This window comes from Heterodontus francisci, chromosome 19, assembly GCF_036365525.1.
Source record: "Heterodontus francisci isolate sHetFra1 chromosome 19, sHetFra1.hap1, whole genome shotgun sequence".
In the NCBI taxonomy this organism is placed as follows: Eukaryota; Metazoa; Chordata; class Chondrichthyes; order Heterodontiformes; family Heterodontidae; genus Heterodontus; species Heterodontus francisci.
Genome location: NC_090389.1, coordinates 18503159 through 18530224, shown reverse-complemented (window position 1 = coordinate 18530224; position 27066 = coordinate 18503159). Strand labels below are relative to the sequence as shown.

Below are 27066 nucleotides of genomic sequence, written 5' to 3'. Positions count from 1 at the left end.
TAAACCCAGCATTACAAATAACTTTTTTTAAATGAGGGACAGCATAGGCCCAAAGTGCATGACATCACCTTGATTGAAAGCGGAGAGGAGAGAAGGCAATTCGGGAACATGTACTCAATTGATATTAAGCTTGGGTTTTAAAAGCCTCTAGATCGTTGGAAGCGATGAGTTTGGAGGCTCTGGTAAAGACTGAGGTAGAGTAGATGAGGCTGGCTTTCAACAAAAATGCAGAGTGGAACATGTCAGGGTAACCTCACACAAGTTTAACTCAGCCCCGCCACACTTTAATGCTTGTTGCTGTATTTTATTACTCCACAGATACATTTCATTTAAAAAATATATTTTTAAAAAAATCAACATTTACTCAAGGAGGCATTGTTTCTTCTACAGAAATCAGCAAGCCCCATCTACTGTCTGTAAACACAAGGCACTATTCAATACTACACTGGCTGCAGGTACCAAAGTAATCATCTCCTTCATGTATCAGTTCAATCTCACCAATTAAATTAGTATTCAGCTCATTATTCAGATATTGCAGCAATCATTCAGCAGCATTGTCAGTTTTCTATTGGTAGTTGTCTAATTAACACCCTCCTATATTAGTAAACATTCCATGTTCATTTACAGCTGCAGTATCCAAGATTAGTCCACAAAAGCTAGTTTCCAGAAACTTGACTGAAGCAAGGCAATCGCTCCTGCCGCACAGGACAGAGTAGTGGTTTCTGATTGTGATGAGACTGCTGTTTATTACAAATACTGGGCATGCAAGCAGACCAAAAGTCACCTCACCTTCAATGTCAAACCCCACTGAAAAGCAGCTGCTGCAGCGGATGGTGAGGTCCCAATAGTGGTGGGAACTACTGACCTTTTCCAATGTCTCAGTTTGTAAAAGCACCAGCTCCTGCTGAGCCACACAGTCCTGGTTTCTGCTGAGTCAGTTGTTTACAGCAAGGTTGTTATTGTACCCTAGGCGGGGGGCGGGTGGGGGAAGAGAGAGAGAAAATCTACTTGCAAAGGGTCGTGCTGCTGCTGGCTCTCTGCCAACCCCTGCTACAAAAGGATTGGGTCGTGCTGCGATGCCACCTATGGTCGAATATAGCTCAAATTTTTAACATCCCGGCTTGCATAATGAACAACCAGGTGTGCAAGGTGCTGGTGCCGTACAGCAGCAAGAGGTCAGAACCTGCAGGAGAGCTGTGGAAGGGGGAAGCTAGTGAAAAAAAAAAGCCAGCCCACAAAAATAAATGTCCTGACCAAGAATCCTACCCAGGATATGACCCCTTCATACATTTCCCACCTCTGCTTTTATCCTGGAAACCAAAAATTAATCCAGTTAGCTGTCGGACACACAGGATTCCAACTGAGCAACTCACTGGATTTTTGGCTGGTTTATTTTACATCTCTCCCATCATAAGTATGATGGATGTTGATCCACTACTTAAGAGCAACATTTGATGAATGTCCAACCAGCCTTGCATTTGAGTTGAGTTATGGGTTCTGCAGGGGAGAACAGTGCTGATCACGTGGATGAAGTGAGGACTGAAAGCTGACAGCGATTAACAGCAACCCCTCAATGTTTTGTTTCAAATGGAATTTCTTCCATCCCTCTGAAAACACCCACTATACCTTATGCACCAGTGTAGGAGACAGGTCAACAGTTAGCCTTCGTAAACCAAACGCAGATACTAAACAATCACCCATAATTGTATAAAAATATGCAATTAAGTCTGGTCATCTTCAAAACATTAATTTCTCTCTCAGAAAAGGAGACACAGTCACTTCACAGTGTAGTATTTTGACGGTACAAAAGGCATCTTGGAGACGACTGCATCCACAATTTTCTTGCGAACTTCCACCTTTATTGGCGTTCCCGGCTTGCTGTACTCTGTATCCACGTATCCCATGGCAATGTTCTGTTTCAGACAGGGGGAGGGGCAGCCACTGGTCACCTCCCCTATCAGTCAATGGAAAACAAGGTTAAGAGGTTTGTACAAATCCCATAGTCCTTATTAATTAATTTCTTTTTTAAAAAATCCTGTATTTAAGTTGAGAATTATCCTGAAATTCAGCAGGTATTTTATGTACAAGGAATAGTTCTATCCCTAGCTCCCTCACCTCACTAACTCCTGACTGTCCATACCCCGCTACAGAGGAGCAGGCTTCCACTGGGCCACACGCTACTCATCAATGTGCTGTAGGGGAGAAGGATGTACTCATGGCACCAGTTCGACCCCCTAACGCAATTAATGGGTCATTTTAAGCCCAGAAAAAAAGACAGAACTTGCATTTATATCGTGCTTTTCATGACTGTAGGACATCTGAAAACGCTTTACAGACAATGAAGTACTTTTGAACTGTAATCACTGTTGTAATGTAGGAAATGTGGCCCCCAATTTGTGCACAGCAAACTCCCACAAACAGCAATGTGATAATGACCAGATTTGTTTTAATGATATTATCCGAGGGGTAAATATTGACCAGGACAGGGCCTCAGTCCAACGTCTCATCCAAAAGATGACACCTCTGAAAAAGGACACTGGAATATCAGCCTAGATTATGTACTCAAGACTGTGGAGTGAAACTCGAACCCATGACCTTCTGACTCAGAAGCAAGAGTGCTACCCACTGAGCTCAAGGCTGACAGGAGACATCACCACCCAGCAGCAACCTTATGTCCCCATGAGGAGGTTCTAGGTTCCTCCTTAGTATTTACCCACAACAGCAAGCTGGAGGCAGGCTCAATTCAGTGCAGGGAAGGTTAAACCATACAGCACAGAAAGAGACCATTAGGCCCCTTGTGCCTGTGCTGACTCATTGAAAGAACTATCCAATTCCCCATAGCCCTGAATTGCTTTCCCTTTCAAGTATTTATCCAATTCTTTTTTAAAAGTTACTATCGCAGTGCATTCCCGATTCTCTACAATCGTTACTCCAAGGTGCCCCTGTATATCTGTTGGGCTGCCATTGCGAAACATACCGATGACTTTTCCATCAGGGTTTAAAATAGGTGTGTGCTGCCTGACTGGGGGGCCGGCTGACGTCAGACCCACTCGCTTCCGTCTAGCTTTCTCTTTGATCTGCCTCAGGATAATCGCAGCTCCGGGGAAGTCTGCAGCAGCTCGCCGGCGCTTTCCTGCAGAGAGGGGGAGTGAGGGGAGGGAAGATATCCACATTAGAAACTCTGTACATGCCCAGCGACCGCTAAAACCATCTCGCTTGTTAACGGATAGAAACTGGGTCAACTGCACAAAGAATAGGAAGTCCCTTCCTTGACAATCATTAGTTGGATAAAATACACACACCAGCCACTGTGGGACCCAGCCGAGCAGACCAAGGACCCAAGTGAGGAGGGAGTTTGGGCATGGCATGTGTTGCCTCGGGTGGTGTAGTAGTTACATCACTGGCCTAATAATCCAGAGCACACTAGTTCAAATTCCATTGTGGCTGTTTGAGAACCTGAATTCAGTTTAACAATCTGGAAAGAAAATTCTGGTTATCAGTAAAAGTGACCATGAAGCTGTGGGATTGTTACAAAAACCCAACTGGTTCATTAATGTTCTTCAGGAAAGGAAACCTGCCATTCTTACCCGGTCTGGCCTATATGTGACTCCAGTCCCACACTAACGTAGTCATCTCTTAACTGCCTTCTGAAGTCATCTAAGCAAGTTACTCAGTTGTACAAGGGCAGCTAGGGATGGGCAATAAATGTCAGCGATGCCCACATCCCAAGAATGAATACAGAAGTCCAGAGTAGGAGCTCACTGAAGTGTAGTGCTCACACATGGAAGGGAGTGCGGGTAGAGATAAAGGTATCCAGAAGAACAGCAAAATGAAAGTTATGGACGATTCTATACTAGAAGAATAGGCAGCTGTGACAGAGTCCTGAATGGTGTGGTGCTTCCCAGATACCTGATCAAAGGCCACAAATAGAGCGGAGTAGAGGGAAAACCTTCTGGAAAGAGAAAGACATCAATGGGTTTTATTGCGGGAAGTAGTAACGGATAAGGATTAGGATGCAGGCACTGCAAAGCAAGTTAGCTGCTAGATTAATGAATAATTGCAGGTGTACTCCTTGATTCATTCACCAGGATTGTTAGGGACAAGCAGATTAGACACTTCAACCTGTGGCTGCAGGTGTGGTTTCAAGTGGAGGGTTTTAAGTTTCTCGAGCATTGATATCATTTTTGGGGCAAGGTGAAACTGTACAGATTAGAGACGCTTTAGCTAAACTCAACTGATATTGTCACGTGTACAAGAAGTGTGGCGATGAAAAAAATTATGGGCAAAAACTGAAGAGTTATAAAAACTGACTGTCTTTTAAAAAATTGAACTTTCTTTTTAAAAATGAACAACGTGCTCCAAAATGGCTAGCGAAGGAAAAGGATTTGACTTTTGTATATTCAAACTGTCTGACAGGGACAAAGGAAAATCTTCAAAGCTAAAAGGTGTCAATTGCACCCATCCTACATCCCTCCTGAAATATTCCCGAATTGAATGGGTTTTTCTGAAACAAAGAAGGTGTGAAGTAACCACATCCTAGGCGTGAAGTGGAAACAACATAACTGGATTATTCTCATCCTGAAACAAAAACAAGAAATGCTGGAATCACTCAGCAGGTCTGGCAGCATCTGTGGAAAGAGAAGCAGAGTTAACGTTTCGGGTCAGTGACCCTTCTTCGGAACTGACAAATATTAGAAAGGTCACAGATTATAAACAAGTGAGGTGGGAGTTGGGCAAGAGATAACAAAGGAGAAGGTGCAGATTGGACCAGGCCACATAGCTGACCAAAAGGTCACGGAGCAAAGGCAAACAATATGTTAATGGTGTGTTGAAAGACAAAGCATTAGTACAGATTAGGTGTGAATATACTGAATATTGAACAGCAGCAAGAGCAAACCTGAAGAAAAACAACCTGAAAAAAACAGTGGGTAAGCAAACTGAACAAACTAAGATGAAATGAAATAAATGCAAAAAAAGATTGTAAAAAATGTAAAAAGGAATGTAAAAAAAAAGAAAAAATAACTAAAAATGACTAAAAATGAAAGTAAAGTGGGGGGCTATCATGCTCTGAAATTATTGAACTCAATGTTCAGTCCGGCAGGCTGTTGTGTGCCTAATCGGTAGATGAGATGCTGTTCCTCGAGCTTGCGTTGATGTTCACTGGAACACTGCAGCAATCCCAGGACAGAGATGTGAGCATGAGAGCAGGGGGGCATTTCAACACTCCCCCCTGCTCTCATGCTCACATCTCTGTCCTGGGATTGCTGCAGTGTTCCAGTGAACATCAACGCAAGCTCGAGGAACAGCATCTCATCTACCGATTAGGCACACTACAGCCTGCCGGACTGAACATTGAGTTCAATCATTTCAGAGCATGACAGCCCCCCACTTTACTTTCATTTTTAGTCATTTTTAGTTATTTTTTCTTCCTTTTTTTTTTACATTCCTTTTTACATTTTTTACAATCTTTTTTTGCATTTATTTTATTTCATCTTAGTTTGTTCAGTTTGCTTACCCACTGTTTTTTTCAGGTTGTTTTTCTTCAGGTTTGCACTTGCTGCTGTTCAATATTCAGTATATTCACACCTAATCTGTACTAATGCTTTGTCTTTCAACACACCATTAACATATTGTTTGCCTTTGCTCCGTGACCTTTTGGTCAGCTATGTGGCCTGGTCCAATCTGCACCTTCTCCTTTGTTATCTCTTGCCCAACCCCCACCTCACTTGTTTATAATCTGTGACTTTTCAAATATTTGTCAGTTCCGAAGAAGGGTCACTGACCCGAAACGCTAACTCTGCTTCTCTTTCCACAGATGCTGCCAGACCTGCTGAGTGATTCCAGCATTTCTTGTTTTTGTTTCAGATTTCCAGCATCCGCAGTATTTTGCTTTTATTCTCATCCTGAACCCAGCAAGAGAATCTTTTGAATTGAATGGGCTCTTTTGAAACAAAGAAGGTGTGAAGTAACCACATCCTAGGCCATTGCCGATCACTACAGGGAAGAAAATACCAGCCTTCCGGCAGAGGCGAGATGTAACACATCTTTACCTTAAAAAGCAGGCTAGAGAGAAAGAGAGACAGACCCAGAAAGCAGCATTCAAGAAACTTGTTTCTGGCAAACCTGAAGGGATGTGCCCTGCTGTAGAATTCTACAGCTACACTTTATACAGCAGTGAATTAGAAGTGATCCACTGTCTTCAACTGAACCTTCAACCAAGAGACTGTACACTGAGATAGGATTAATTAATGACCTCATAGTGATGGCAGCAGCAATCATAATATGATTGAATTTTACATTCAGTTTGAGGGAGACAAGAGAGGGTCTAAGACAAGTATTTTAAACTTAAATAAGGGCAATTATGAGGGTATAAAAATAGAGCTAGCTAAAATTAACTGGCAAATTAGGTTAAGGGATAAGTCAATAGAGATGCAGCGCAGCAGACATTTAAGGGGATATTTCAGAATACACAGAATAGATACATTCAAATGAGAAAGAAAAATTCCAAGGGGACGACCCACCATCTGTGGTTAACTAAAAAAGTTAGAGAGTATCAAACTTAAAGAAAAGGCATATAATTGCACAAAGGTGGGTGGCAGGACAGAAGATTGGACAGAATATAAAGAACAGCAAAGAATGACTGAAAGATTAACAAGGAAGGAAAAATTAGAGTATGAGAGAAAGCTAGCTAGAAATATAAAGACAGATAGTAAGAGTTTCTATAGATATTTAAAAAAGAGTTAACAATATGAGTGTTGGTCCCATAGAAAGTAAGTCTGGAGAATAAGGGAAAATAAGGAGAGGGCAGATAAATTGAACAGGTATTTTACATTATAATAAAAGTAAAATGTTCTGATAAAGGGTCACTGACAAATGTTAACACTGCTTCTCTCGCCACAGATGCTGCCAGACCTGCTAAGTATTTCCAGCATTTCTTGTTTTTATTAGCAGTATTTTACATTGGTCTTCACTGTACAGGATACAAGTAACATTCTAGAAACAACTGTAAATCACTTTAAAGGGAGGGAGGGAGGAACTCAGGAAAATTACAAACCACCAGGGAAGTGGTACTGAGTAAATTGTTGGAGCTGCTGCTGACAAGTCCCTGGGTCCTGATGGACTTCATCCTAGGGTAAAGGCCTGCGACCCGACCCGAACCTGACAGGACCCGACATGTGTCACGTTCGGGTCAGGTTGCTCTTCCGGGTCCAGCTTTAGGGCTTGGGTCGGGTCGGGCCCAGGTCGGACACACAAAGTTAAGTATTGCATTTTGCTTTGCTGGTAAATGTTAAAAGTAAAAACCTACCTGAGCTGGGAGTCCAGGACGTCAAGGAGGGGAACTGAGTCTGCGCAGTGAGCGAGTGAACGCCTCTATGACGTAATGACGCTCTGAGCTAAACTAAACTAAACTAAAAGGGTTAAACCTTAATAACAAAACATGTTTGTTGCAGTCAGGTGGGAGTTAAACAGTAGGAGCCATACAAATCTGATCATGTGGCCGTAACAATATCAATATCCTTTTGGAGAGGAGGAATGGAACACTATGGGACCATTTTAAATATCAAAACAAAGAAACAAATTGAAACTGAAATGAAAATAGGAGGGATGGGGTGGAAGCGGAGGAAGGAGGAAGGAAGTTGGCGAAATGGAATGAAAAGTTCTACAAAAATTAGACAAGTAGCCAAAAGTTGGTCAATCGGTGTATCTTTATACCAAGGCTATGTGGCACTAGACACGTGGATCTAGATGCAGAAGGTGAAGATGCAGTAGCAATTAGAGAGGCAGACTTGGCTGAAGTCTGGGCCAGAATGGGAGCTAAATTTACTGAGTCAAAGCATCAAGTGGATAGGGCTGGTTTTTGACCCTCTGGTTATGAAGCTAGGCCATCATATCCTAAACAGACACACAGGGAAGGGGATAGGTGGAATACCTATGGTCCATAAAAGGGTCGCTTCCACTGGAGTGGTGGTCTCATCAATGTCATTTCCATAAAGACAAAGCCCGGCCTCCAGGCGTAAGCTATCCCTCGACCCAAGACCGGCGAGTCTCACCTCACTGTTCCTCAACAGCAGCTCTGCCAACTCTACCGTGTGCTGAATTGGGACAGAGATCTAAAATTTAAAAGTGAAAATGTTAGAACCAGCACAGGAGACAACCCTCATCCCATCATAAGGAGCTCTGATGAAGGGTCACTGACCTGAAACGTTAACTCTGCTTCTCTCTCCACAGATGCTGCCAGATCTGAGTATTTCCAGCATTTCTTGTTTTTATGTCTCTGCAGCTCTTTGGTAGAGCAATCCGAGTCCAATCCCACAACCGCGCCGTCTCCTCAAAGCCCTGCTTTAATCCCAACCCAATGCCACTGCCCCCTGCTCTCCCCTGATAACCCATATTAATCCAAATCCAATGCCACTGCCCCTTCTCTCTCCCCATAAACATGCATCAATCCAAATCTAATCCCACGCCACATACGCCTGTATTTTTATTTTCAAAATTTGTTCATGGGATGGGAGTATTACTGGCAAGGCCAGTATTTATTACCCATCTCGAACTTCCCTTGTGAAGGTGACGTTGAGCCGCCTTCTTGAACTGCTGCAGTCCACGTGCTGTAGTTACACTCAGTGCTGTTAGGGAGGGAGTCCCACATTTTTGACCAAGCGACAGTGAAGGAACGACGATATAGTTCCAAGTCAGGATGATGTGTGACTTGGAGGGAACTTGCAGGTGGTGGTGTTCCCATGCGTCTGCTGCCCTTGTCCTTCTAGGTGGTAGAGGTCGAAATTTGGAAGGTGCGGTCGAAGAAGGCTTGGCGAGTTTCTGTATATGGTACACACTGCTGCCACTGTGTATTGGTGGTGGAGGAGGAGAATGTTTAAGGTGGTGCATGAGGTGCCGATCAAGCAGGCTGCTTTGTCCTGGATGGTGTTGAGCTTCTTAAGTGTTATTGGAGCTGCACTCATCCAGACAAGCAGAGAGTATTCCATCACAAGCCTGACTTGTGTCTTGGAGATGGTGGACAGGCTTTCGGGAGTCAGGAGGCGAGTTACTTATCGTAGAATTCCCAGCTTATTACCTGTTCTTGCAGCCACAGTATTTATGTGGCTGTTCCAGTTAAGTTTCAAGTCAATGGTAACCCCTGGATGTTGATGGTGGGGGAGGCAGCCATGGTAATGCCATTGAATGTCAAGGGGAGAAGGTTAAATGCTCTCTTGTTGGAGACTGTCATTGCCTGGTATTTGTGTGGCATGGATGTTACTTGCCAGTTAAGCCCACGCCTGAATATTGTCCAGGACTTGCTGCATGTGGGCATGGAATGCTTCAGTATCTGAGGAACAATGAATGGTACTGAACATTGTGCAGTGAACATTCTCACTTCTGACCTTATGATGAAGGGAAGATCAGTAATGAAGCAGCTGAATATGGTTGGGCCTAGGACACTACCCGGAGGAACTTCCACAGCGATATCCTGGGGCTGAAATGATTGGCCTCCAACAACCACAATCATCTTCCTTTGTGTTCGGTATGACTCCAACCTGTGGAGAGTTTCCCCCCTGATTCCCATTGACTTCAATTTTACTAGGGCTCCTCGATGCCACACTCGGTCAGATGTTGCCTTGATGTCAAGGGCAGTCATTCTCACCTCCTCCTTGACTTCAGCTTATGTCCATGTTTGGACCAACACTGTAATGAGATCAGGAGCTGAGTGGCCCTGGCGGAACCCAAACTGAGCATCACTGAGTAGGTTATTTCTGAGTAAATGCCACTTGATAGCGTTGTCAATGATACCATCCCTCACTTTGCTGATGATTGAGAGTAGACCGATGGTGTGATAATTGGCTGGGTTGGATTTCTCCTACTTTTTGTGGACATATGTGGGCAATTTTCCACTTTGTCAGGTAAGTGCCAGTGTCGTAGCTGCACTCGAACAGCTTGGCTAGGGCATCATTTGTTCTGGAGCTCAAGTCTTCAGTACTACAGGTGTGATGTTGCCTTTGCCATATGCAGTGCATTCAGCCATTTCTTCATATCATGTGGAGTGAATCGAATTGGCTGAAGGCTGGCATCTCTGATGCTGGGGACCTCAGGAGGAGGCTGAGATGAATCATTCAATTGCCACTTCTGGCTGAAGTTGGTTGCAAATGTTTCAGCCATGTCTTTTGCACTGACGTATCAATCCTAAAGTAATCCCAATGACCAGCTCTCTCCTCATAGCCCTGTATCAATCCTCCCTCCATGGATCGTCACCTTGATGTGGTTGAGAGGCTTGTGCACTCCGATGATCCATTGAGCAATGTCGTCAGGAGCTTCTTGCTCTTGGTAGGGCCACCCATGCTGGCAAGGTTGGGCAGGGGAGGGAGAAGGTGCCAGACCAAGTGCTGCCCAAAAAGTCCTCAATGCGGAACAGGTGAAGAAAAACTGTGCATTTCACCGTCTGTGAAGGCGGAAGAAGGCTGCAGTGGCCCCAGTCATTGTGGTTCGACGCTTCACCAAAATCTGATCACCAATCCGCCAAGATTGTGTGGAAAATGACGGCACCCCAAGGTCCCCATGTTAAACAAAGTCATGTGAAGGCTTCTACCGGGGTTCATTAACTGCACCAGATTTGCAATTCACTCTCAATCTCTTCAATTTCTACATACAAGATACTCAGCCTGTCTTTGAATGTTGTCAATACAAAACTCATATCAACCCACACCTGGTTAGCCAAATATTCCACCTCCCATATATGTTGAAGGAGAGACTCTGGAATATGTTGAGCACTTCCCACAACTTGGCTCCCACCTCTCGCAAAAGGCCACCATTGATGATGAAATCCAACACCAGATCAGCTGTGCCAGCTCAGCCTTCTATAGCAGCGAGTGTTTGACAACAAAGACCTGCGCAAGCCAACGAAAGTCCCAGTGTACAGAGCAGTGTTGTCACCACACTCCTGTACTGCAGTGAGAGCTGCACTGTGTAACAGTGACACATAACAGCGCTAGAGAAATTTCATCAGCAATGCCTCCGCCGCGTCCTCCAGATTCAATGGGAGGACCGTTAAACAAACACTAGTGTCCCTCTTGAAGCCAGCTCCACAAGCATTTAGGCAAAACTCCTGCAAAACTAACTTCGATGGACTGGACACTGTGTCCGGATGGCTGAAAACCATTTCCTCTGCCAGGTCCTGTTTTCTCAACTCTCAAATGGCCAGCGTTCCAGGAGAGGACAAAGAAAACACTTCAAAGACGCTCTGAAGCTCTCTTTGAAGCGCGGCAGCAATGACATTGATGACTGGGAGGAGCTTGCTACCAATCGTTCAAAATGGCGACAACTTGTCCGTCAAGCTGAGTCCAAACGCCTTAATGATGAGGCAGAGCAATGGCACAGAAGGAAAGAAAAGGAAGCAAATCCTGCACTCCAGATCCCACTACCTTGTGGGACATCCTGCCCCATGTGCCCAAAGATCTGCAGGTTGAGAATCAGCCTGTTCTGTCACCTGAAGATCCATGGCAGAAACATGCGACCCTGAGTAGATGTCATCCTTGAGGGACAGCTGATGCTGCTGATGTATCAATTCTAAACTAATCACACAGCCCCACTCTCTTCATAGCCCTGTATCAATCCCAGCCTAGTCCCAACGCCCCGGCCTCTCCATATAGTCCTGTATCGATCCTAACCACACAGCCCCACTCTCTTCATAGCCCTGTATCAATCCCAGCCTAGTCCCAACGCCCCGGCCTCTCCATATAGTCCTGTATCGATCCTAATCACACAGCCCCACTCTCTTCATAGCCCTGTATCAATCCCAGCCTAGTCCCAACGCCCCAGCCTCTCCATATAGTCCTGTATCGATCCTAATCACACAGCCCCACTCTCTTCATAGCCCTGTATCAATCCCAGCCTAGTCCCAACGCCCCAGCCTCTCCATATAGTCCTGTATCGATCCTAATCACACAGCCCCACTCTCTTTATAGCCCTATATCAATCCCAACCTTGTCCCACTGCTCTATCTCCCCATAGCTCTGCTGCAATCCCAACCCAGCCCCACTTGCTCCCCATAGTCCTGTATGAATCCTAAACTAACCTCACTGCCCCACTATCTCCTCACTGCCCTGTATCAATCCCAACCCAGTTCCACTTTACCCCCGCTCTCCCCATAGCTCCATATCAATCCTTAACTAATCTCACTGCCACACTCTCCCCCGAGTTCTGTATCAATCCCGATCCAATCCCACTGTCCCACTCTCTCCCCATAGCCGTGTCAATCCCAACCCAATTCCACTGCCCCCTGCTCTCCCCACAGCCCTGCATCATCCTAAAGTAACCTCACTGCCGCACTCTCCCTATTACCCTGTGTCAATCCCAAACCAAACCCACTGCCCCACACCCTCCCCATAGCTCTGCTGCAATCCCAACCCAATTCCACTAGCCCACTCGCTCCCCATAGCCCTGTATCAATCCCATCCTAATCCCACTGCCCCATACTCTCCCCACAGCTCTGTTGCACTCCCAAAACAATCCGACTGCCTGCTCTCTCCCCATAACCCTGTTTCAATCCCAAACCAATCCCATTTCCCTGCTCTCTTCCCATAGATCTGTATCTTCCTCTGCTTCAAATTGAAAAGAGGAATGACCTCTGCAGATCCATCCATTGTGGGAAAGCATTCCACACTCCAACAATTCCTTGTGGAAAGAAATTTCTCAACCTCTCTCCTCACTCTCCATGCTAATTTTAAATTGATGATCCCCACATCGTTGACTCCCCAGAATCAATAGTCATAGAGTGGCACAGGAGGCCATTCAGCCCATCAAGTTCGCCGGCTCTCCACGCAACTATGCAGTCAGTTCCTCTAACCAGCTCGATCCCCTTAGCCCTGCAAGTCGATTTCTCTGAAGTGGCCATACAACATCCTCTTGAGGTCCTTGATTGTCTCTGCTTCCACCATCGTGGGCATAGAGTTCAAGGTTATTACCACCCTCTGCCGAAAAAAATGCTTCCTCACAGAGAGAGAGAGAGAACAGCGGGAGCAGAGCTTTGAAAAGCGCGCCAAGAAATCGGAAGCCACAGAGAGAGAGAGAGAGAGAGAACAGCGGGAGCAGAGCTTTGAAAAGCGCGCCAAGAAATCGGAAGCCATTTCTCGTGTATAGGCGGAGCGCACGCGGGACTGCTGGGTAAGTGAGGTTACATATTTGGGCGGTTGCTTTACCCGAAACACTACTCGGGTAGTGTCTCCCACCCATCCTCCTCCTCTAACCAAAAAAAAATTTTAGAATAGTGGGAATGGAGGTTAAGGCAGTTGAATGTTCCTCCTGCAGAATATGGGAGGTAAGGGTCGCCAAGAGTGTCCCTGCTGACTGCATCTGCGGGAAGTGCACCCAACTCCAGCTCCTCGAGAACCGCGTTAGGGAACTGGAGCTGGATGAACTTCGGATCATTCGGGAGGCGGAGGGGGTTATTGAGAGGAGTTATAGGGAGGTAGTCACACCTCAGGTAAAAGAAGTAGGTAGATGGGTTACCGTCAGGGGAAGGAGAGGGAACCAGCGGGCAGTGCAGGGATCCCCTGTGGCCGTTTCCCTCAACAACAGGTATACCGTTTTGGATACTGTTGGGGGGGGGGGGGGGGACGACTTACCAGGGGTAAGCAATGGGGTACAGGTCTCTGGCACAGAGTCTGTCCCTGTTGCTCAGAAGGGAAGGGGGAAGAGGAGCAGAGCATTAGTCATTGGGGACTCCATAGTTAGGGGAACAGATAGGAGGTTCTGTGGGAACGAGAGAGACTCACGGTTGGTGTGTTGCCTCCCAGGTGCCAGGTTTTGTGATGTTTCGGATCGTGTTTTTGAGATCCTTAAGAGGGAGGGGGAGCAGCCCCAAGTCGTGGTCCACATTGGCACCAACGACATAGGTAGGAAGAGAGATGGGGATTTAAGGCAGAAATTCAGGGAGCTAGGGTGGAAGCTTAGAGCGAGAACAAACAAGAGTTGTTATCTCTGGGTTGTTGCCCGTGCCACGTGCTAGCGAAGCGAGGAATAGGGAGAGAGAGGAGTTGAACACGTGGCTGCAGGGATGGTGTAGGAGGGAGAGTTTTGGTTTCCTGGATAATTGGGGCTCTTTCTGGGGTAGGTGGGACCTCTACAAACAGGATGGTCTTCACCTGAACCAGAGGGGTACCAATATCCTGGGGGGGAGATTTGCTAGTGCTCTTCGGGGGGGTTTAAACTAATTCAGCAGGGGGATGGGAACCTAAATTGTAGTTCCAGTGTACAGGATGTTGAGAGTAGTGAGGTCAGGGATAAGGTTACAAGGACGCAAGAGGGCACTGACAAGCAAGAACTTGGTTTAAAGTGTGTCTACTTCAACGCCAGGAGCATCCGGAATAAGGTGGGTGAGCTTGCAGCATGGGTTGGTACCTGGGATCTCGATGTTGTGGCCATTTCGGAGACATGGGTAGAGCAGGGACAGGAATGGATGTTGCAGGTTCCGGGATTTAGATGTTTCAGTAAGAACAGAGAAGATGGTAAAAGAGGGGGGGGTGTGGCATTGTTAATCAAGGAGAGTATTACGGCGGCAGAAAGAACGTTTGAGGATTTGTCTACTGAGGTAGTATGGGCCGAGGTTAGAAACAGGAGAGGAAAGGTCACCCTGTTGGGAGTTTTCTATAGACCTCCGAATAGTTCCAGAGATGTAGAGGAAAGGATAGTGAAGATGATTCTCGACAGGAGCGAGAGTAACAGGGTAGTTGTTATGGGGGACTTTAACTTTCCAAATATTGACTGGAAATACTATAGTTCGAGTACTTTAGATGGGTCAGTTTTTGTCCAGTGTGTGCAGGAGGGTTTTCTGACACAGTATGTAGACAGGCCAACCAGGAGCGATGCCACATTGGATTTGGTACTGGGTAATGAACCCGGCCAGGTGTTACATTTAGATGTACGTGAGCACTTTGGTGATAGTGATCACAATTCGGTTAGGTTTACCTTAGCGATGGGCAGGGACAGGTATATACCGCAGGGCAAGAATTATAGCTGGGGGAAAGGAAATTATGATGCGATTAGGCAAGATTTAGGATGCGTAGGATGGGGAAGGAAACTGCACGGGATGGGCACAATCGAAATGTGGAGCTTATTCAAGGAGCAGCTACTGTGTGTCCTTGATAGGTATGTACCTGTCAGGCAGGGAGAAAGTTGTCGAGCGAGGGAGCTGTGGTTTACTAAAGAAGTTGAAGCGCTTGTCAAGAGGAAGAAGGCGGCTTATGTTAGGATGAGACGTGAAGGCTCAGTTAGGGCGCTTGAGAGTTACAAGCTAGCCAGGAAGGATCTAAAGGGAGAGCTTAGAAGAGCGAGGAGAGGACACGAGAAGTCATTGGCGGATAGGATCAAGGAAAACCCTAAGGCTTTCTATAGGTATATCAGGAATAAAAGAATGACTAGAGTTAGATTAGGGCCAATCAAGGATAGTAGTGGGAAGTTGTGTGTGGAATCAGAGGAGATAGGGGAAGCTTTAAATGAATATTTTTCGTCAGTATTTACAGTAGAGAAAGAAAATGTTGTCGAAGAGAATACTGAGATACAGACTACTAGGCTAGATGGGATTGAGGTTCACAAGGAGGAGGTGTTAGCAATTTTGGAAAGTGTGAAAATAGATAAGTCCCCTGGGCCAGATGGGATTTATCCTAGGATTCTCTGGGAAGCCAGGGAGGAGATTGCAGAGCCTTTGTCCTTGATCTTTATGTCGTCATTGTCGACAGGAATAGTGCCGGAAGACTGGAGAATAGCAAATGTTGTCCCCTTGTTCAAGAAGGGGAGTAGAGACAGCCCTGGTAATTATAGACCTGTGAGCCTTACTTCGGTTGTGGGTAAAATGTTGGAAAAGGTTATAAGAGATAGGATTTATAATCATCTTGAAAAGAATAAGTTCATTTGCGATAGTCAGCACGGTTTTGTGAAGGGTAGGTCGTGCCTCACAAACCTTAGAGTTTTTTGAGAAGGTTACCAAACAGGTGGATGAGGGTAAAGCCGTGGATGTGGTCTATATGGATTTCAGTAAGGCGTTTGATAAGGTTCCCCACGGTAGGCTATTGCAGAAAATACGAAAGTATGGGATTGAAGTTGATTTAGTGCTTTGGATCAGAAATTGGCTAGCTGAAAGAAGACAGAGGGTGGTGGTTGATGGCAAATGTTCATCCTTGAGTTTAGTTACTAGTGGTGTACCGCAAGGATCTGTTTTGGGGCCACTGCTGTTTGTCATTTTTATAAATGACCTGGATGAGGGTGTAGAAGGGTGGGTTAGTAAATTTGCGGATGACACGAAGGTTGGTGGAGTTGTAGATAGTGCCGAAGGATGTTGTAGGTTACAGAGGGACATAGATAGGCTGCAGAGCTGGGCTGAGAGATGGCAAATGGAGTTTAATGCGGAAAAGTGTGAGGTGATTCACTTTGGAAGGAGTAACAGGAATGCAGAGTACTGGGCTAATGGGAAGATTCTTGGTAGTGTAGATGAGCAGAAAGATCTTGGTGTCCAGGTACATAAATCCCTGAAAGTTGCCACTCAGGTTAATAGGGCTTTTAAGAAGGCATATGGTGTGTTAGCTTTTATTAGTAGGGGGATCGAGTTTCGGAGCCACGAGGTCATGCTGCAGCTGTACAAATCTCTGGTGCGGCCGCACCTGGAGTATTGCGTGCAGTTCTGGTCACCGCATTATAGGAAGGATGTGGAAGCTTTGGAAAGGGTGCAGAGGAGATTTACTAGGATGTTGCCTGGTATGGAGGGAAGGTCTTACGAGGAAAGGCTGAGGGACTTGAGGTTGTTTTCGTTAGAGAGAAGGAGGAGGAGAGGTGACTTAATAGAGACATATAAGATAATCAGAGGGTTAGATAGGGTGGATAGTGAGAGTCTTTTTCCTCGGATGGTGATGGCAAACATGAGGGGACATAGCTTTAAGTTGAGGGGTGATAGATATAGGACAGATGTCAGAGGTAGTTTCTTTACTCAGAGAGTAGTAGGGGCGTGGAACGCCCTGCCTGCAACAGTAGTAGACTCGCCAACTTTAAGGGCATTTAAGTGGTCATTGGATAGACATATGGATGAAAATGGAATAGTGTAGGTCAGATGGTTTCACAGGTCGGCGCAACATCGAGGGCCGAAGGGCTTGTACTGCGCTGTAATGTTCTATGTTCTATATTCCTAAAACCTTCAATCTCTGTTCCCTAGTCCATGCACCATATGTTAATGGAAGCAGCTTTTCCTTGTCTAACTTATCTAAGCCTGTCATAACCTTGTACACTTCTATTAAATATCCCCTTAATCTCCTTCGTTCTAAGGAGAACAAACCCAGCTTTTCCAACCTAACCTTGTAACTAAAATCCTTCATCCCTGGAACCATTCTGGTAAATCTCCTCTGCACCCTCTCAAGGACCCTCCCATCCTTCCTGAAGTGTGGTGACTAGAACTGGACGAAATACTCCAGTTGGGGCCTAACCAGAGCTTTATAAAATTTCAGCTTTTGTACTCAATGCCTCTATTTATGAATCCCAAGATCCCATATGCTCTACTAATCACTCTCTCAATATGTCCTGCCACCTTCAAAGATCGATGCACATGCACCCCCAGGTCCCTCTGTTCCTGCACACTCTTTAGAACTGTGCTATTAAATATATATTGGCTCTCTCCATTCCTTCTGCCAAAATGCATCACCTCACATTTGTCAGTATTAAATTCCATCTGCCACCTCTCTGCCCATTCTGCTAGTCTATATATGGCCTGTTGCAGGCAGTTCATATCATCCTCACTGTTTGCCGCACCTCCAAATTTGGTGTCGTCAACAAATTTTGAGATTCGACTTTGTATTCCAAGATCCAAGTAATTTATATACATCAAAAAAAGCAGTTGTCCCAGCACTGACCCTTGGGGAACAGCACTGTCTACTGTCCTCCAGTCTGAAAAGCAACCATTTACTACGACTTGTTGCTTTCTGTCTATAAGCCAATTTTTTTTTATCCAATTGGACATTGACCCTCCTAATCCATGAGCTTCAATTTTGTTAACAAACCCTTTATGTGGTACCTTATCAAATGCTTTCTTAAAATCCATATAGAAACATCCACCACATTCCCTTCATCAACCATCTCTTGTTACTTCATCAAAAAATTCCAGCAGATTTGTCAAGCCTGATCTGCCTTTTACAAATCCATGCTGGCTATCCTTAATTAACTCAAACTTCTCTAAATGTCTGTTGATATTTTTCCTAATTATAGTTTCTAAAATCTCAGCCATCACTGATATTAAAGTGGCCTGTAGTTGCTAGGACTGTCTTTACACCCTTTCTTGAATAAGGGTGTCACATTTGCCACTCTCCAATCCTCTGGCACCTCCCCATATCCAGGGAAGATTGGAGGATTATGGCAAGCCTTCCACTATCTCCATCCTCACTTCCTGCAATAGTGTTTCCCTATTCAAGCTATCAAAACTGTTCATTATTTTAAAAACTCCAATTATATCTCCTCTTAGCCTTGATGCTCCAGTGGAAATAGTATTCCAAGTCTCTCTTTTTAACTAGCTTCCCATCCCTGGTATCACCCTGCTTAATCTATGCTGTATGGTCTCTATGGCTTTAAAGTCCTTTCTACAATAGGGTGTCTAAAATGGCACACAGCACTCTAACTGTGGTCTAACCAAGGCCCAGCAAACATTTATCACCACCTCTTTGCTCCTGTACTCTATGCCCCATTTTTATGGCTTTCTCTATCCGCACTTTCTCCCCATGACATTCAATGGCATTACCATTGCTGAATCCCCCACTATCAACATCCTAGGGGCTACCATTGACCAGAAACTGAACTGGAGTAGCCATATAAATACCGTGGCTACAAAAGCAGGTCAGAGACTACGAATCCTGCGGCGATTAACTCACCTCCTGACTCCCCAAAGCCTGTCCACCATCTACAAGGCACATGTCAGGAGTGTGATGGAATATTCTACACTTGCCTGGATAGGTGCAGCTCCAACAACACTCAAGAAGCTCGACACCATCCAGGACAAAGCAGCCCGCTTGATTGGCACCCCATCTACAAACAAACATTCACTCCCTCCACCACTGACGCACGGTGGCAGCAGTGTGTACCATCTACAAGATGCACTGCAGCAACTCACCAAGGCTCCTTAGACAGCACTTCCAAACTCGTGACCTCTACCAACTAGAAGGACAAGGGCAGCAAGTGCATGGGAACACCACCACCTGTAAGTTCCCCTCCAAGTCACACACCATCCTGACTTGGAACTATATCGCCGTTCCTTCACTGTGGCAGGGTCAAAATCCTGGAACTCCCTTCCTCACAGCACTGTGGGTGTACCTAACCTACATGGACTGCAGCAGTTCAAGAAGGCAGCTCACCACCACCTTCTCATGGGCAATTGGGGATGGGCAATAAATGCTGGCCCAGCCAGCGACACCCACATCCCATGAATGAATAAAAAAAACCAAAATCTCTATTCATCCACACAGTTTAGCAATTTCCCCATTAACTGTATGTGCCCATTTCCCTGCTTTTACCCCCAAAATGCATTACCTCCATACCCTTCAGCATTGTATTGCTTATAGCATCATATAAATTTACAGCACAGGAGGAGGCCATTCAGCCCATCGCATCTGTGCCAGCCAAAAAAAAAGTGCTTTTCAGCTTAATCCCACTTTCCAACTCTTGGTCCATCAACTTCAACCCTACTTCGGTCACCTATTACTCACTCCGCTAACCTAGCAAAGTGCTCCATAGCCCACCTCACTGCTTACCAAAACCCTCACTCTTGTGTCCTTAGAAAATTTACTCATCATGCTCCCTATATCCAAGTCCATTAAGATTATAGATAGGGACTTAAAATGGACCCAGCGCTAACCCCAGAGGTTTCAACCCTTCTGCAACCTGAGCAAAATCAATTTCCTGTCTGGTCATTTTACAATTCGACCCATGCTGCTGCATTTCCTCATTATGTATACCTAGATTGTGTTTAAACAACACTCTTTGAAACACTTTATAGAACACTTTCTGGAAATCCACGTGTCACAACTTCTCAATTCCCTTCATTTATCCACTTCTTCACAAAGAAACTATTAAATTTGTCAAACACAACTTGCCATTAACAGATCATACTAACTATCTCATGTAACTCTAAATGCGCACAAATTAGATTAGGAATTACAGATTGTAAGAGTTTGCCCACAACTGATGGTAACACTGTTACCTGGATTATCCTTCTTGAACAAATGTATTACATCATTTACCCTCCCATCCCATGACATAACTTTCATGTTTAAGGAGAACTGAACTAATGTGACCTGAGCCTCTGCTATCTCCTCTCAACAGCCAAAGGTCCATACGATCAGGGCCCTTTGAGTTCCATGATTTAAATCCAAACCAACGCCTTTCCCAGTTATCTGTAATAATTGTTGCATATATATATAAATAATTGTATGTATATGTTCTCACTTCCATCATCATTTGTAAAAAGCAATGTAAAATATTTCATATTGCCCCATTCCTCCCCACCCTGCCACTGCATGCCATCCCACCCTCCTGAACAAGCCTTTCACTTTTTATATGCTTATAAAATGCAACAGTAAAGATTCAATATTATCTGTTAGCCTTTTTTTTAAATATTCCCTACTGATCCTTCTCACTACACTTTCTTTATTCTTCTCAATTTTCTTTTGTATGTAAGCACTAGTTTTATCAGATGCTTCCCTTTGAAGTTTGTTTTATTTTATTCTCTCCAATTATCATTTGAACTCTATCCTTTGATGCACCCACTATTTGCCTTTATCAGAATATATTTATTTTGTAAGCGATCCATTTCATACTTGAAGTTTTATGACTGCTGATCAGTCAATCTGTTTGCTAACTATTCTGCCCAGTTAATTTGGACCAGATCCCCTTTTATCTCTCTGAACCTTTCCAGTCCAACACCCCGATCCTTAACTCTTCATTATCATGTTCAATTTTTACACTGATCCTATATTGTCCTTGCTATTTCCCAACAGCTCTACTCATACAGCAGTCATTTGCTGCACTTCATTTCTAAGATTCAATCGAGCTTCTTTTCTTGTTATTGAGGAAGATTTTTTTTTTATGCACATCATCCCTCCTCCCTGTCTCCTCTCCTGAAGGTGTTGCCTTTGCTGAGGTATAGTTCCATCGGCGACAGCTGCCCTCTCACCACTCATCCAGCTGGCCTCTCTCTAGCAAGGTCGTAGGCAGCAAGTGCCAGTCGCACAGCCGAGCCCAATTCTAGCCTGGGATCCTCAGGTCTGCACAGCAGAGGATGATGGATATTGGTCACTGGGAAGAGCACTGGCTGGTGTGAGAAGTGGAATAGGCAATCCGTGTTGTGTAAACTGGGGATTAAGGTGCATTGTTGGAGTAACATAGATGGAGTTTATTGAGAAAGAAGATAAGCAGGGGCACTACCAGTTAACGGGAGATAGGTTGATAATACCAAGCAAGGGAATCAGTAAGGGAAGTTAGATAGTCCATGTTAACTGAAGAGAAAAAGTTTTTAGGGCTACGGGGAAAAGACGGGGGAGTGGGACTAGGTGAGTTGCTCTTGCAGAGAGCTGGCATGGACACGACGGGCTGAATGGCCTCTTTCTGTGCTGTAACCATTCTATAACCATGTGCTGGGACAGGAGGGGGATCAAGGGAGTGAGTCATAGGCTTCATGGATGAGAGAAATTGAATGGAAACTGAGTGGGGAGGGAGCTGAAGGTGAAGCCAGGAGTTTGAGGGAGGGGTTAGAACGTGATGAGGAAGTGTCAGGGATCGGATGGAGGAGGAGTAGGTGAGTGCATGACTCCAGGCACAAAGAAATCCACGTGCTTCCTACCTTTAGTAGAGAGTGGGAGATGTATGCGGAGGTCAGATGGAACTGTTTTCTGATGAAACATTGAGCAGACTAGGCTTATATTTCCTAGAGTTTAAAAGAATGAGGTGATCTCCTTGAATCATATAAAATTCTTAAGGGGCTTATAAGGATAGATGTTTCCTCTGGCTGCAGAGTCCAGAAGTCGGGGGCCCTCGTCTCGGGATACGGGGTCAGCCTCTTGGGACTCAGATGAGAATTCCTTCACTCATAGGGTTGTGAATCTTTGGAATTCTCTACCCAAAGCTGTGGAGCTCAGTTATTGAATATATTAAAGCCAGAGATCGACAGATTTTTGGATGCTAAGGCAATCAAGGGATATGAGGATAGGCTTAGAAAGTGGGAGTTGACGTTGATCCTATTGAAAGGGAGCAGGCTCAAAAGGTCTACCCCTACTGCTATTTCTTATGTAATAAACAGGAATTGTTTCTGGTGCCAGAAGGATCAGTAACTTGAGGGCAGATTTAAGATAACTGGCAAAAGAATCAGAGGTGACACGAGAAAAAAGAAATGTTTCATAGCGACTTGTTGCAATCTGGAATGCACTGCCTGAAAGGGTGATGGAAGCAGATTGAATACTAACTGTCAAAAGGAAGTTGGATAAATACTTGAAGGGGAAAAATCTGCAGGGCTATGGGGAAAGAACTGGGAAGTGGGATGATGGGCTGAATGGCTTCCTCCAGTGCTGCATCATGCTATGATTCACACAAAAGATGTGCTCTACCACCATCTAGTGGAGCTGGTCATTAAATGCAGCTTCTGCTTTTGTATGGAATTAAAATCCACTCAACAGGAAGGGGACTGGGCGACAGGTGTCTTATTGCAATGCAGGTTTAAATCCAGCATAGATAGATGTACTGGAAGTCACCTCTGTCCACTGGCTGTAAGGATCCGATGTGGAATTGATCTGGGGAGTTTCAGTCTAGTTGCTAGTGGGCATGGGCCAAGAGCACAAAACTACCCCTAATTTTGCAATTTCAAAGGCCATACAATAGTGGGGTGGGTGGGGGGGGGGGGGGGGGGGAGGCTCTGAGGCATATCATTGGAGTGCAGTAGAGGGAGATATAGCATCTAAAATGCTGTAAAAATATTTGGGAATGCTGATGTACAACCCTCCAAGATCTCTGTGTTCAACAACAACTTGTATTTATATAGACCCTTTAACATAGTAAAAAGGCGCTGCACAGAGGCATTATAAAACAAAGTGCTACACCGAGCCGCATAAGGAGATATTAGAGCAGATGAGCAAAAGCTTGGCCAAAGAGGTAGGTTTTAAGGAGTGTCTTAAAGGAAGGAAGTGAGGTAGAGAGGTGTAGGGAGGGAATTTCTGCACTTAGGGCCCAGGCAGCTGAAGGCATGGTCACCAATGGTGCAGCGATTAAAATCAGTGATGCTCAAGAGACCAGAATTGGAGGACTGCAGATAACTAGGAGGGCTATAGGAGATAACAGACATAGGCAAGGTCAAGGCCATTGAGGGATTTGAAAACAAGGATGAGCATTTTAAAATCAAGGCATCGCTTGACTGGGAGCCTGTGTAGGTCAGCGAGCACAGGGGTGATAGGTGAATGGGATTTGTTATGAGTTAGGATATGGGCAGCAGAGTTTTGGATGTCCTCAAGTTTAGGGAGGTTAGAAACTGGGAGGCAAGCCAGGAGTGTGTTAGAATAGTCAAGTCTGGAGGTGTAAAGCCTTGGATTATTGCTTCAGCAGCAGAAGAGCTGAGGCACAGCAGAGTGGTCGATGTTACGGAGGTGGATATAAGTGGTCGTGGTGACAGCAGGAATATGTGGCTGAAAGCTCATCTCAGGGTCAGAACAATTTCTAACAGTCTGGTCCAGTCTCAGACTGCTGCTGCCAGGCAAATGAATGGTGTCAGTGGCGAGGGAACAGAGTTTGTGGCAGGAACTGAAAACCATGGCTTCAGTGTTCTCAATATTCAATTAGAGGAAATTGCTGCTCAAGCAGTGCTGGATGTCAGACCAGCAGTCTGATAATTTAGAGGCAATGGAGGGGTCGAGAGGGGTGGTGCTGAGGTACAGCTGGGTGTCATATGGAGACTGATGCTGTGTTTTCAGATGATGACACCAAGGGGAAGCATGTAGGTGAGAAATAAGAAGGGGCCAAGGATAGAAACCTTGGGAGACACCAGCGGTAATGGTTTGGAGGGTGGGATGAGAAGCCATTGCAAGTAATACTCTGGCTATGATTAGATAAGATAAAAATGGAACCAACTCCAGCATCTCCAACTCACTTTGCCCCACCAGTGATGGCCGTGCCCTTAGCTGTCTAGACCCTAAGTTCTGGAATTCCCTCCCTAAACCTCTTCCTCTCTTTATAGCCCTGCTCCTCTTTGACCAAACTTTTCGTCATATATCCTAAAATCTCCTCCTTTAGCTCAGTGCCAAATTTTCTCTGGCACATCAGTGAAGTGCCTTGGGATGTTTTGCGACATTAAAGGTGATATATAAATGCAAGTTGTTGATACAAGAAAGCACTGAAACAAAAATTGCTTTTTTATCCTTTATGGACATTAGTTATCTTGATGAACACAAAATTTGAGTATTGCTGAAAACAGAGACAGAGACATTTTGCTGAAGCTTTTCATCTTGCACTCATCAGGACAATTCGCAAGAATACCAATGTAGGGGAATCTCTTACATTGGTATTCTTGCAAATTGTCCTGATGAGTGCAAGATGAAAAGCTTTGACAAAATGTCTCTGTTTTCAACAATACTCAAGTTCTGTACTACCAAACGACTATCTGAACACAAAATTCACAAAAAGAAACCCATTTAGCAGTGGGTCTCTCTGCATCAATTAAGAGATAACCTACCTCAACCCCATCCTCTCCAGTGTAGCCACAGCGAGTCACTCTGCAGCCTGGTACCCCAAACACAGTCATCACAGCACTCGACATGAAGGGCAGTTTGCGAAGGTCATCGGACACACCTTCCTGTAGCACCCTCGCTGCGGATGGACCTGAGCAATATAAACAACAGCTCCATGTTATCTAGAAGGTTCTAGCACTCCTGGACAGGGAAGAAAAATTACTAAAGTTTTGTCACACCAAAGCAAGCTCTCCAAAGACAGGACAGAACAGAATTTTTTTTTGGGGGGGTGGTGGTGGGGATGCTGGGGTCCCCAAGATACCCATGTGCTTCAGCTCAAGGGTTGCTGGATCAGGCAACTTCCAGTTATAGAGGGCAAGATGATGGCTGGCTGGGATTAGAAAAAGCTGTGGCTCAGTGGGTAGCACACTCGCCTCTATGTCAGAAGGCTGAGAGTTCAAGATCCAATCCAGAAACATGAGCACCTAATCCAGGCTGATACTCCCAGGGCAGTACTGAGGTACTGCTGCACCTTCAAAGGTGCCATCTTTCATACGAGATGATAAACCGAGGCCTTGTCGGCCCTTTCAGGTGGATTTAAAAGATCCCATGGCACTGTTTCAAAGAGCAGGGGATTTTTCCTTGGTGTTCGCTGATACATGAGAGGGAAGGAAAATTAGTGCATTCAAGATTGTTCAAGTTTATTAAGCAAGGCCTTAGGACTGAAACTTGAAATCCTGCCAATAGAATGTTCCAGATTCCATCTGCTACAACAGGGACACTGTAACTGCAGCTGTGACCACGTGACGGTTGAAGGTTGCTGATACATTCTGAATAGACAAGATGCTAAGAATTAGGCTGCAGATTATAAAGCAATGTGCAGTAAAATGCACCAATCAGGAGAGAGGGGAAAGATCCCAGCTAAGAAAAAATAATGCACAAGGAGCAATTTTTTTCTTTTATTTAGTACGAGAAGAATGTATTCTACATTTCTTGTACTCTGCTGATACCACTGTGCTTGTAAACTGCTTTGTATTACTTCATAAAAAATAAAAGTATTGTAACCTGAATGATTGACTGACTTTGTTACTACTCAAGTTAACAATCCAATTTTTATTTTAATCAGTGTTCTGGCTAATATTTATCCCACATCACGAAACCAGATTTTTTGGTTATCACATTGCTCTTTTCGGGAGCTTATTGTGAACAATGGCTGCCACATTTCCTACAAGAGTCTACACTTCAAAAGTAATTTTGAGGTGCTGAAAGGCACTATATAAATGCAAGTTCTTTCTTTTGGTTTACTATGGACTCCGAGATCCTTGATCAATCACATTAGGGAGTCTGAAAGGAACTTGTCAAGAATTTACATTAGAAATCTGCATCTCCCAGTTGACTGCCTGACAGGAGGGTGGGTCAATGGTGTACGTGATTGCCTCATGTCAGTTTGGTCCAGATGCTCCCCTCCTTGTTCATGCGTTTTAGACTGTGCCCTCTGGAGAAGCAAAGCATTTCACTAGTGCAGCAACAGCAGAGATGCTTTTCAATTCCTCCAACTGGGTCAGGGGGTGGCGGGAAACACATTTGGGTCTGAAAGATTTTGGTGGAGAGGATGAATCAGTTGCTGGGGCTGAGATCTATGCAACCAATTATAGGCTGAAGGGTGATTCAGGACGCTTGTACACTGCATTTTGATTTATGCACTCATGGAGCAAAGGGTGATTTGGGGGGCATTTACATTGCACCTACAGGACCCAGACACCTTGGAAACTATAGTTTGGGGTGCTGGGCTCCTACTTAACTGAAAGCCGAACTGTCCTGCTTGGTAGAGAGTAATGTGCACACCTGCCTCCCAGAAGTTAGAAGCTTAAATATATGGGGAATGTAGGTGAGAAATCTCTGATCTCTAAATATTTAAGCCCAGCCAGCCAATCCTCTAACAAGCAGTTTACAATCCAGGTTTATCGCCACACTGCAATGATACTCCACATGATAGCAAAGAGATGAGATCACCCTCTCCAGGGGGTCTCACCCTGCAAGGTTGGGTCCTGACTCTGCATTGTTTTAGCATTGGCACAAAGCTTTCATTGCTCTGCATGGATGCCAAGACTGCACTGCAAGTGATGGATGTGAAGACTCAGAACAGAACCACAGGATACAGGTCAGCTGACTACTTTTTTATTGTTTGTTTATTTATTTCCCACAAATGTTTCTGAATGAGACATGAGACGTTAAACCGAAGTCCTTTCTGCCCTCTCAGGTGGAGGTGAAAGCCCCACGGTATTATTCTGAAGAGCAGTATCCTATCCAATATTAATTCTTTCAACTAACATCACTAAATCAGATTCTA

The 27066-nt window shown here is 45.0% G+C and overlaps 1 protein-coding gene across 2 annotated transcripts in view; it reads right to left on the bottom strand.

Annotated features, from left to right (window-relative positions):
• Positions 1-283: 283 nt before the first annotated feature.
• The window catches only part of amt (aminomethyltransferase), a 54040-nt gene continuing 27257 nt past the window's right edge, over positions 284-27066 (bottom strand). For both annotated transcript variants that reach the window (XM_068051417.1, XM_068051418.1), the window contains 4 exons: positions 24722-24867; positions 7931-8111; positions 2978-3133; positions 284-1954 (listed from right to left, as the gene is read on the bottom strand). In XM_068051417.1, coding sequence (XP_067907518.1) covers positions 1776-1954; positions 2978-3133; positions 7931-8111; positions 24722-24867 — 662 coding nt within the window. In that variant the 3' untranslated portion in view covers positions 284-1775. The remainder of the gene's footprint in view (positions 1955-2977; positions 3134-7930; positions 8112-24721; positions 24868-27066) is intronic.